Here is a 12354-nt window from a genome sequence, read left to right on the forward strand (position 1 = left end):
GAGCAAAGAACCAGTACTGAGAATAGATAAGCCATAATAATTGGACTGATTGATAATTGATTGATAGATTATTAAGAAGTATGTGGATGTGTTCATGTGTGTGTTGAGCAGACTTGGTGCAGGTTGAAGGGAGGAGGGAGGAAAGATTGAGATTGTTTCCTAAACATCCTCTGCAATGGACATCAACAGTGAAGTGATAAAAAGAAAATAGACAATGAGGAGAAAAATGGTAACAAGCAGAGAGGTGCAGAGATTCCCAGTTTGCAGCTATCTGGGTTTGTTTGGGGCTGCTATGTGCCCATTAAAAAAAACAAACCCAAATTACCAATGTCCAAAACTCCTTTTATCCTTATTGAATGAAAATACTCTTGAATGGGGATAGAGTAAGGTCTCATCTACTTACACTTTAATTAAAGCTTCATCTACTTATTCTTTAATAGGAATACATTTATTAGCCATTTCTATTTTTAATTAAAAAGAGGGAGGTTAAGGAGAAAGGGAAGAAAAAGCACTGGGAAGGAGTAGACAGGGTAGCCTAGAGAGGAAGGTGGAAAGGGAGTCAGAATCCAGAACACAGAAACAGGGTCTTAAAGGACACATCTCAGCTACTTGAGAGCTTTGCCCAGAAGGTCATGTTGTTTCCAGGACTCAACATGTCATATGCTAGGGTCTATGTGTCTCTGCTCCGTATCTATGCATCTATTCATCTTTGCTCCCTAGGTGACATCCGAACGTCCATGAAGACAACAGGGACCGTGGAACTCCCACAGGGTGGTGAAACTCAGTTGCAAAAGGGCCACCTAGATGGGAAGCCTTGCCTACCTACAAGGCTGCAAAGTGTTATCTACTCACCTTTGTCATCCTCCATAAATCTAATCAGCCAGTTAGGACTTGATGCTTACAAAAGAGAGTTATCAACTAGCATAGGTGTACCTTCTTCTTCTACTTTTTTTTTGTTAAATATCCATTTATTATACAAATGTTGAGACATAATACTTAGGTTAACCGCTTTGCATTGTATAATAAATCTTTTTGTACTCTGTCATGTTTTATATTCAGAAGGGATTTTTTTTATTAAGGTATACAATCTTATGAAGGTTTCACATGAGCAACATTGTGGTTACAACATTCACCCATATTATCAAGTTCCCCCCCACACCCCATTACAGTCATTGTCTATCAGCATAGTAAGATGTTGTAGAGTCACTACTTGTCTTCTCCATGCTATACTGCCTTCCCCGTGATCCCCCCACATCATGTGTGTCAGTCTTAATGTCCCTTAATCCCCTTCTCCCTCCCTCCCCCCCCACCCTCCCCAACCTCTTCCCTTTGTTAACTGCTAGTCCCTTCTTGGAGTGTGTGAGTCTGCTGCTGTTTGTTCCTTCAGTTTTGCTTTGCTGTTCTACTCCACAAATGAGGGAAATCATTTGTGTACCTTCTTTTTTGATCTGACCTTGGATTAAGTCCAAATAAATACTGCAATAGTTGAAGTCTGTCAACTGAAAAGAACAGAACAGAAAGGACCTTTGAAAGCCTGTGCCCTGCCTGTGCCCTGCCTGTGCCCTCTCCAGCTCCCTGTGGGACTTTCTGGCTCTCACTTCAGGAATGAAATGTCATAGCTTGAAATTAGTGACCCTAAAATCTGGCCCTTACTTGCCAATTACTCCTTATTCCTTACCACTCCATACTACCAACCCTCCCCTCCAACAAGACCACTTCCTATACTACCTAAGAAATAGAACTGTGCAGTGATAGACCTGGAAAGAACCTCAAATATTGCCTAGTTCAAGCCCCTCTCTTGACAGATGAGGAAAATGATGTTCAGAGAGGAACAGAACTTAATCAAATCCCCAGAACTAGGATCCTCTTTTTCTTTTCCTTCACCCTCTAACTCTAAAGATACTCTTCCCATAGCTAAAACCCAGTTCAGCTGAAGCTCCAAAGGGGAAAGGAGTGAGCAGTCTGGATCAAAGTCCTCTCTGCTCCCTTTGGGGATGCTCGAGGAGAGACACTGAGCTCTGAGAGTCCCAGTTCCTCCTTGGGAAATCCTTCTCCATTTCTCTCCACAGTCTTTAAGGAAAATGGTTCCTGACCAGTCAGGCTCCTTCTGATCTTCTTTTCCCTTTCTTTCAAGACACAAATGGAGCTGCTGAATGGAACCAGATGCAGCCTGAGTTGTGTGTGCCACCTCTGGAGAAGACCCAAAGAGATGGCCCCAGTTGCTTCTACCCCTTGGATCAAGTCCAGGGTTGGGGTAAAATGAAAAAGTCACTTGCTCCAGATAATGTAAGGGGGTACCAAAAAGCCCATCAGTCAACATAAATACTATTTTAATTCAACCTTTAAAAAAATAATTTAACACAAAGTAATCCCTGATGAACAAATTCCAAAATTTTAAATAATAGGACATGACCCTGCAGTAAGACAGCTCACATAACCCACCTCACCCGAAAATCCATCCCAGTCAGATTGGGTCTTGTTTTAAAGTTTGAAAACAGAGATCATGTCATGGGATTTTTGCATTAGTTTTGATTTTTAAAAATATTATTTATCTAGAGTACTGGGGTTTTGGTGCTCCTTAAATTCTGCATGTGAAGTAAGTGCCTCACCTCACCCTAATCCAAGTCCTGCCTGGGAGTCACACTTGGCTTTCATCAAAAGAAAAGGGGTAAGAAATTAAAATGCATGAAGAGTTAGTGATTTAGTTCAGTATTTTAAAAAATTTTTATTGAAGCAGAATAAAAAGATTCCAGCTAAGCAATACAAGAAGGATAAATGAATTTCCAACTGGCTAGCCATTCATGCCAGACTTTACCCCAGCAGTTCAGGTGTGCCTCAGGGAGAACCAGCACCCACTGAAAGGAGAATAATGGATCTCAGACTCGGGCGCTGGTCTCAGTTATTCAACATATCTCTGGATATTAACTGGCCCTATGTCATCACAAGTGACAAGAACAAACCCCTTTGTGTGGAAGTTGTAGTACCTGCAGGCAGGATATCTGGTGCCTTCAATGAGCTGACAGACTGTCATTTTGAACTTTGTCTCACTCCGGAAGCACAAAGTGCTGGACTGGTTTTGGCAAGCTGACCTGTTGGGAGAAGTGCAAATTCTATTGATATTTCGAGCCCTCTCGTGGATGAAAACGTGCTCCTTTTTGCAGGTGTTGTCTGGTTCCCTGATGACTCTTTGTAAGATCATGTAGTTGCAGTATCTCATAGGCACGTCACTCTGAGGGTAGTCCACATGCAACTGCTCTACGGTTGATGACACTACATCCTCATTCAGCTCGTTTTCCCAGAACATAAGCAGCAGGAAAATGATCACCATTAGCATCATCAGGGGTAAAAGCCCCTTTGCATCTTTTGCTTTAACTCCTAAAAGAGTAAGAGGAGACAGAAAGTCCAGAGGGTCCTGCCCCATCTCCTGATTTTGCTCCCCCATCCTTGGGATATTTTATTTCCTTCTCCCTGCTAATTAAAATCATGCTGACCCTGTAAGGTCCAGCTTGCAGATGAGGCTCTCTAAGAAAGTTATTTCTGACATTCTGGGCTCTCAGAGATTGGCATTTAAACCTTCTCTAAATACCCTCAGTGTATTGTGTTTGTTTTGCTTCCACAAGCTCCTTGATAGCAGGTATCTCACTTTCCATTTCTCCTGAACCCAGCAGAGTGCTTAACCCAGAGGTAACACACAGAAGGTGTTCAAAGGTACCCCTACCTGGTTGTTTATTCTTATTGCTAAAGTATTTCCTTTCTGTTAATTCCATCCAAGACCACATGCTTTTAGCACAGTATACTAATTGGTTCATCCCAATTCCCTCCCAGGCTCTCCTTCCATCAGTCCTACTTGGATCTGTGCTGGTCCCTCTCACCTTTCGTTTTTGCCATAGCTCTCACAGGTAACATATCCTTGCGACAGGGATCTGAGGCAGTCCTCCGTGGCTCCTTGCTCTCTAACAATGACTGGTAGGAAGCCAGCTGAGTGTGGGAAGGGCCAGAGAGGAAAGAGCAGGAAGGGAAGGGCCAGTAGGGGGTGAGTTTTGGCATCATTGGGAAGGGAGAGACATTACCTTCAAATGGAGAGTTGAGTCAGGGAACTCTTGAATGTGTCCTCACTGACTTTTCAAAACATTTATTAACATCTTGATGTATGCCAGACATAGTATCATTTATTTTCCAGTTTTTCAGTTAGCCCTCACTGCAAAGTTGTCAAGTAGCTATTATCTCCATTTCATTAGTGAATAAATGAGTTGCAGAAAGGATAAGGTGGAGATGGGAAATGACAAGAGTAACAAGAATTTCACCCTCTCAATGCTTAACACTGGAACTCCAGTTTCAGCAAGTTTCATTCCCATCTGATGTTCACGACAGGGCAGAAAAATTCTCTGACTTTAGTATTAGTCTTTATAAAGCCCTGGGCTTCTGAAGAGTATGGCCCTTGTTCCAAAACTATGCTGAACATTGGAATCACCTGGGTCATTTTAAATGCCACCTTGAGACATTCTGCTTTAATTGCTGTTGATGTTGACCTGGGTTTGGGGATTATTGAAAGATTTCCCAGTGATTCTAGTATGCCACAAAATTTTGGAATCACTGACCTATGGTATACTTGGGAAACCTACATGGCAAATTAATGGATTACCACTGTACAAGACAGTGGCTCAAGGTATTGAGACAATAGATTTCTTTTCATTGCTCTTATCTCCTGGTCATGGACATAGGAATGGGAAAAAGGACTTAATTTTACTATTTCTTGCCCTGGAGTTATTTCTTTTTTAGAGAGACAGCTGCAGTTTCCTCTGTACATATCTGTGTCTTTCTGATTGGTAAGAAAAAACCATTTGGGGTAGAAAATCGTCTAGAATGGACAGAGAATTCTGGGAAAAGCCTAAAAGAATGTGTCTCTTTCTATACATCAACAAAAGCATAATTTCAGATCTTGAAAATGAACAGCCAGGAGGTTATTATTTACTTTCCAAACATTTTGATAATGGGTGCCCTTTCAGAATTCAGGCTGTCCTATTTGATATACATTGCAAAATGTCACAAAGGCATAAGTACGTAAGTAGTTGTTGACAAATTTCCAATTAAGAAGTTTTCATTTGCATACCATCTTGTAGAAATCTTCCACTGTATAAAGATATATATATGTATATAAAGATATATGCATGTCTTTATATATATAAACAGTGTTCGCTATTTCCTATCAGGGCCTCAAGTAGCTGAATTACAGATGTTAAAGTTTCCAGGTAGGAAGGTAACCCTTGTTACAAAAATGTATCCTCAACTGAGGTAACTAGACCTGTCCTGACATTTCAGAGTTTTACCCTAATGAAGCAGAGTTGAGACTGGGTTCCAATGTTAAATAGTGCTGACAACATGGGAGAAAAGATTTGTAATGCCTAAAACCAGTTTAGGATTAACATCTGGCTATAAGGAACTCCCTCATATCAGCAAGAAAAAGAGGAAAAGAAATTGTCAGAAGTTATGAAAAGCCAATTTCAGAAGAGGGAACCAAAATGGGTGATAAACAATGTTCAACCTCTTTAGTAATTAAATAAACAGAAATTAAAATAACAAAAAGATATTCATTTCTAACCATCAGGTCATTAGAAATCAGAAAATCTAATTTCAAGCACTGGCAAAAATGTGAGTGGGTGTGAAAATTGGTGTGGTGATACTGGCAAGGAATCTGGCAGTATTTGGTGAAATCAAAGAGGGGTATCCCCTGGTAATCTCACTCTCGGCATAGACCCCAACAGAGTTCTTCCAGATGGAGCATGTGTAGAGGTGTTCATCATGGTGTGACTGGTGGCAGACAGAGCTAGAGGCCACTGAATTGTCCCTCATGAAGGGAATGGATAGGCAAAGATGTGCTAGATGTGTAAAATAACTTAGGCTAAATCTGTTTCAAATAATGCACTAGATTTACAAATAGCAACATGAGTAGAACTCACAAACATAGTGTTGTGTGGAAAAAGTAAGAAACAATGAAAATCATTTCCAGTTCACTTAAATTTAAAACCTGCATGCTCTAAAAATAATACAACATATTATCCAAGGATGCACAATATCAAAACAAGAGGGAAGAACATGGATTAAATACTCTAGGATAGATGACCAAGAGGATGAAAGAAATAGAAACAAAGATAAGGAATAAAAAGGGAAAATAAAATAAAATTGAACAAAGCAAAAAAGAGGCCTAGCATGGGCCATAAATAGAATACGGTACATCAATTATGTTCACCTTAAGAGGGGATGGAAGGAGGGAAGAAAGAGGGAAAGAGGATAAAGAAGGAGGGAAGGAAGGCGGGAGATGAATGAACAGCAGGAGGGGGAGGAAGAAGCAGAAGGAAAGGAAGGAAAGAGAAGGATAAATGGTTTATTTTCAGATTATTGCATAGGTCCTAAAACTAAGCCCTTAGGTCAATGCACAGAAGGGGACTACAGGAGGCAGATAGCTGTCGGAAACTAAAATTGGTGTCATGATGTAAAACACCCTTAAAACACAATTTTCCTAATTATTCACTTTGTTAAATGAGGAAGCTGTCCTCCAGGATTGCTGGAGACCTATCCAACCCCAGGATTGTCTGATACTAGGCAGAGGCCTCAAAGTGACAGCAGAGGAAGTGAACACTTACTCTGGATGCATTCAGTGGCCATGTGTGAAATATGACTACATTGAGGTGGCCACATGTGAGGACCTAGAGGGAAATGCTCAAAGGGCTTCACCTGTTCCAGTTCTCCATCAGGAAACTGGAGATTATTCACATCCTATGGATGTGACTGGCTACCCTTGCAAGGCTTCTGCAACTGTCTGATGCCATGCTTACCTTAAGTAACGTAGCAGATTGTATTTAACAAAAGTGACCATAAAAATATTTTCATTTCACATTTTTTTTCCAGGATCTTGTCACTTCCCTATGAAGAGGTAGAGTCCATGTCCTTTCCTGAGAACCTGGGTGGGACTTTGTGCCTGCTCCCTGCGTTGGCTTCTATGTAGATTCACAGGCTATGTGTATATCCTAATACACAACTGGTTTGGGGAAAAATAAATCTAAAGAGATTATCATTACACATTTCCCAAATGGCTGCTAATAACAGAAACCTCAAAGTAACAGTAGTCAACAAAATGGAAGTTTATTTCTCATGTAAAAGAAAGTCTGGGGTAGTAAGTTAAGGATTGGTGAGGGACTCCAAGGTGTTAGATTTCTTCTGTCTCAGTGTGTGGCGCCCATGCCATGGCCCAGGTGGCTGCTGCAGCCAGAGCCATCACGTCTGCATTCCTGCCAGCAGGGAAAAGAAGGTCCAAAATAGGGCATGGCCCTGCCTTTTAAGGACACATCCCAAAGCTTCACGAGCATCTCCATGTGCATCTCACTGGCAACAACTTAGCCATACAGTCGTATCCAAACTGCAAGGGATGCTGGCAAATGTGGGGTTTCTTTGGGTGGGCGTGTGCCCAGCTAAAATTCTGGTTTCCTATTGCTAAGGAGAAAGGGCAGAATAAACACTGGAGCTCAACTAGCAGCATTTTTCCTAGTTGCCTTCAGGCAAGCATTGTTCTGGAAAATGTTAATGAGTGTGTTTTAAGAAAAAAATTTAATGATCAGAAGTTTGAGAAATATTGTTAATTATATTCCTTCCCTTGGAGAGTCACAAGATTCACAAAGCATGAGATTCTGGGAATCTGAGCACCACAGAAGTTTGTCTAATTTCATTTAATTCAGAATTTTACAAATTGATTTGAGTGTTGAGCTTCATTCAAGGGGTGCCACTATTAACATTCTAAGGAGCAGGGTTCTGTGGAACAGAAATTTGGGAAAGGCTGCAGGGAGCCAGAGATGAAAAACTAGGATGTAACTTAAATATCTCCAGGTTTTTAGGTTTGGGGGACTGCCCTCCTTTTCATATCCAGGTAACAATAATCCAAGCCTCATCCTTTACTGCTCTGAGAACTCTAGGTCCCTCTCTAACATGTTTTAGAAGCTCCCTTAGAAGTAATTTTATCTCCAGCCTCAAGCTGACACCCCAGACGTCCTGGCCTGCTTCATCCGCCTCCCAAAGCCTAGATACAGGTCCCACCCCATATTCTCTAATGCACACTAAACACAAGGATGCAGGGTTTAACAGATTTTCTGAAAAGTTTTCATTACATAAGAGAAAAAAATTCTTAACACTGATCAACATATCCACTATTTCCAGCAGTCATCAGCAGGCCCTTCACCGGGACCCCCTTTAGAACTGTCACTTACTGTGGTCCTTGTGATATGGGGTTTGCTTCTTCCCCTTACCATCCCCTGCTTTATATCTCCTCTTCTTCAAGTCCTGGGCCCCCTGTTTATCTATAGTGGTGGCCTCAGAATTTCTATGGAGCAGGGCAGAGAAGACAGTGATCATGCTATGAGAGGGGGCTGGGGCCCTCTTCTTGAAGATTCTTCTCAGTGCTTTACATAAAATGAAGAAACATGGATTGCCCATATCAAAGGATGGGAATGGAAGGACGGTGCAGAGTATACTGGGGATGGGGCTGATTATCTCACCACCAGCCCTTAACCTCTCCTTAAAGGGCTATTGCCCAGTTCCCACAGATTAAAAACAAAAAATGGTGGGGAAGTGGCCTCTTAGTGAAATCTATCAGAATCTCTTGGCTACTGATTAAAAATACAGAAACAGGGGCCTTATCCCAAAACTGTTGAATCAGGCTCTGGAGGTGAGGCCCGGGAATCTGCATTCATAATCAGTGGCCCATCTCTGGTGATTATACTGCACAGGATCACCACCAGATCAATGAGCCCCAACCTGATAAACAGCAGAATAATTCCTCAAGAGTTGCCACCCACCCTACAACAAAGCAACTTTTACATGATGATACCCCAGTGTGAAACCAGCCCTGGTTCAGAGCTGCCACCAGGCAGAGGGTATACACCCACCTCACGTCGCATGACTGAAGCGGCTCCTCAGAGTGCCCCTCCCTGGACACTGGGAGGATCTGCCTCCCAAACACACCATTGGAAGAAGAGGGCTTGAGCTGTATTTCGCAGTTATGGTCTTCAATTACCTGTTTTCTTGCAGCAACTCTGGAAACCAGTTCATAGAGAATCCTAGGGATGAGCTGGAGAGGTCCGGGTGCCACCAGGGAGAGAGATTACAGGGTCAGGCAGGGCAGGAGGAGCACAAACATGTCTATGGGTCCAAAGCAAGGGATGCCTAGCGGTGAGGGGTGGAGTAGAGTGGATTCAGGAACGTTGTTGAAAGCAGAAAGTGCTCCCTCCCCACACCATTCCTAGCCCTCTTCTACTTCTCAGTCACTGACAAGCCACCTTCTAGCCCCTCTCTCAAGACTAAAAGGCTGGAAGCACTTGTGAGTTGGAATCTGATTTCTTTCTTCCCTGTTAATTTTCAGAGGAGCCCTCCCAAACCATTTTCCCTTCCCATTCCATTCTTCCTGACTGTGGAGAACACTCACATGATATTTTGAGCTCCTTTCTAATCTTGAAAGTGGGCCTTGCCCATGAGCAAATCTATGCTGGTTCCCACAAACTCTAAGGCAGCCAATGAAAGCCCATGTATCAAGAGATATTTCTAAGTGCAGTGCAAAGAGCATGGGACTTTATCAGCTCCTCCAGGAATCCTTCTTTAAATTAACACTTCTCCTCGAGTCTCCTTAAGAAGCCCTCCTGCCCTCCTGCATGCTTTCTGTATGTAACGTGGCTTTAGCCACAACTGTGTAGTGCAGCAAGGGGCATACTGGGCCTTCTCTCCTGCCTGCTGTGTGCTCCTGGAGAGCCAGAACAGTGTACTTGTTCTAGCCCACTGCCCAGAGGATCAGAAAGCGTGTGTGGAGTGGACAAAAGGGTAAAAGGCTTCATCTTGCTCTTCTGCCACTAACTAGCTATGTGGTCTGGGGAAAGCCATGTCACTTCTCAGAGTCCTAGTTCCTTCATCTTTAAAATGGATGTGGTGAAAAGGATAAAGGAAGAATTTGCCTATATGTAAGGTCCCTTTCTGCTGTCACTAAGAGCTAAGGTTCTGAGCTAAATTGAAGTGATCCAACAGCTATTCCCTTAAGATGACAATTCTCTGGCTACCACTTCTATTTCCCCCCACACCCAGGGAATAGGGACTAGTCTCTGCCTCCTGGCCTGTAGTCAGGGTGAGCAATGGGGAGCAGGGGAGCTGAACCCTGGGTACCAGGCCCAAAAGTAGGGAGGTGGGGCTGTGACTCAGGAATGTGGTGGAATAGCCTTGTGCAATGGCTTAAGGAGTTGGCATTCCAGTCAAAGGGCCACTTCCCTAATGGAGAACACTATTGTAAAGGAAATGGGGCATGAACCATCCCTCTGCCAGAGGGGTTCGTTGCTTGCCTTTAGCAACTTCGAGTTGTTTCCTAAGCAAGCTGTTCACTGCAGTCATGCAATACCTTCACAAGCCTCTGGGCACTCTTCCCACTGCCCTCCCACTACCTCGCCTGTCTCTTGGCCCAGGTAAGGTGGACAGACTGGAGCTTGCCTATGCCCAAGCACAAGCTGCTCCTGCCCTTGGCGGAGTTTGTTCAGAATCAGATCTGAGATGATCAATCTCACTCTTGCAGTTACAGCCCCAGACTGTGAACATGGGATGGCCTGTTCTCCCTTGAGGGCAAACCAAGCCATTTCTTTTTTGTGACTTTACATGTATTCTGAAATGACTGCCATCAGATGATAGCCCAGGAGAGGCCAGGCTGAGGTGGGGGTTGCCCTGAACGGGTCTTACTAACAGCTACTTGGTAGGCCTCTGTCCTTTCAGTTTTCCACTTCTGAGAATGCTTTGATCATAGCATATCTGGCTTCTCATGTGTGTCCCAGGCTGAGCCCTCAACATATCCTTTGAATCTTCCCTGAAGAAGGACCATTACCCAACCTTCCCCTACAGCACCTCCAAGGACATCCAGATCTTTCACACCACTCCCAGGCTCTGCTGTTGTCCCTGCCAAATTTCAGGTTCTCTGAAAGTCAGTAAGAGTCCTTGAAAGAAGATGAATGACTGTCCCCTGATCCCAAATAATCACTGAGGCCCTAAGAAATCCAGATGTATTCTACAACAACAACAGCAACAACAAATAACTCCCTTTTCAGAAGCACCCAGTTAGTGGTCTGGGAATCATGGAAGGTGGATTCCTGTCCTGACCCCTGCTCTGTAGCTAATTCTATACCCCCGGGCTTAATTCCATGGGCCTCCCTGACTTCCTTTATAAGTGGCTGGGAGCAATGTGGAGCCTCTTTTCTTGTGCCCATTGGTCATCTGTATTTCTTCTTTGGGAAAATGACTGTTAATTGTGTTATTTGTGGGTTTTTTGTTTGTTTAAGCATAAGAGTTCTTTATATATTTTGGATGTTAACCCCATTCAGATAAATCATTTACAAATATATTCTCCCATAGTGTAGGATGCCTTTTTATTCTGTTGATGGTGTCTTTTGCTGTACAGAAGTGTTTTGTTTGATGTAGTCCCACTTGTTCATTTTTCATTTTTGCTTTTGTTTCCCTTGCCTAGGGATATGTGTCCAGAGAAAAATTGCTCATACTTATGTTCAAGAGATTTTTGCCTATGTTTTCTCATCAGGGAAATGCAAATCAAAACCACAATGAGCTATCACCTCACACCAGTGAGGATTGCCACTGTCCAAAAGACAAGAAATAACAAGTGTTGGCGAGGATGTGGATAAAAGAGAACCCTCCTACACATTGATGGGAATGTCAGTTGGTGCAGCCACTGTGGAAAGCAGTATGGAAGTTCTTCAAAAAAGTAAAAGTAGAAATACCATATGACCCAGTAACTCCACTCCTAGGAATTTACCCAAAGAAAACAAAATCTCTCACTTTAAAGGATATATGCACCCTTATGTTTATTGATAGCCCTCTCCAAGTCCAGAATGAACAACAGTTCCTGAATAATAACAAGAAAATGAAGAAGAAAAGTGATGATTTTAAAAATGATTTTGCGAAATTATATGAATTATGTGTAATATAGTCTATACAAACTATATGTAATGACAGCTGAGACTTATCCTCATGATTTAATAACATGAGGATTTGTCTAAATATTAAGCACATAAATCTGAAATAATGGAGGACAAAACGGTTTTCACCAGTAATATTCGCTCCAAAGGTGATCGCCTAGTAGGATGGTTTTTAATATCAATTCCTTGGAAGTTTCATTGGGTGTAAGAGGAAGACAAGCAGCAGATGAAAATACAACAACAGGGCTTGTTCGGGATTTTGAACCCAGGATCTCTCGCACCCGATGCGAGAATCATACCCCTAGACCAATGAGCCACCAGCAGGAACACCTGTTTTTCTAAGTGCTAGGAAAGA

General features: G+C 42.7%; 1 protein-coding gene across 1 annotated transcript; it reads right to left on the reverse strand.

Annotated features, from left to right (window-relative positions):
- Positions 1-2163: 2163 nt before the first annotated feature.
- RNASE12 (ribonuclease A family member 12 (inactive)) lies at positions 2164-3920 on the reverse strand. The gene has a single exon (XM_037000705.2). The coding sequence runs from the start codon at positions 3440-3442 to the stop codon at positions 2900-2902; it is 543 nt and encodes a 180-aa protein (XP_036856600.1). The 5' UTR covers positions 3443-3920; the 3' UTR covers positions 2164-2899.
- Between the last annotated feature and the right edge of the window lie 8434 nt (positions 3921-12354).

This window comes from Manis javanica, chromosome 8 (genome assembly GCF_040802235.1).
Source record: "Manis javanica isolate MJ-LG chromosome 8, MJ_LKY, whole genome shotgun sequence".
Classification (NCBI taxonomy): domain Eukaryota; kingdom Metazoa; phylum Chordata; class Mammalia; order Pholidota; family Manidae; genus Manis; species Manis javanica.

Bases quoted from the DNA above. Each gene is read 5' to 3' on its own strand.
- RNASE12 (XM_037000705.2), bottom strand. From the start codon at position 3,442: ATGGGGGAGCAAAATCAGGAGATGGGGCAGGACCCTCTGGACTTTCTG.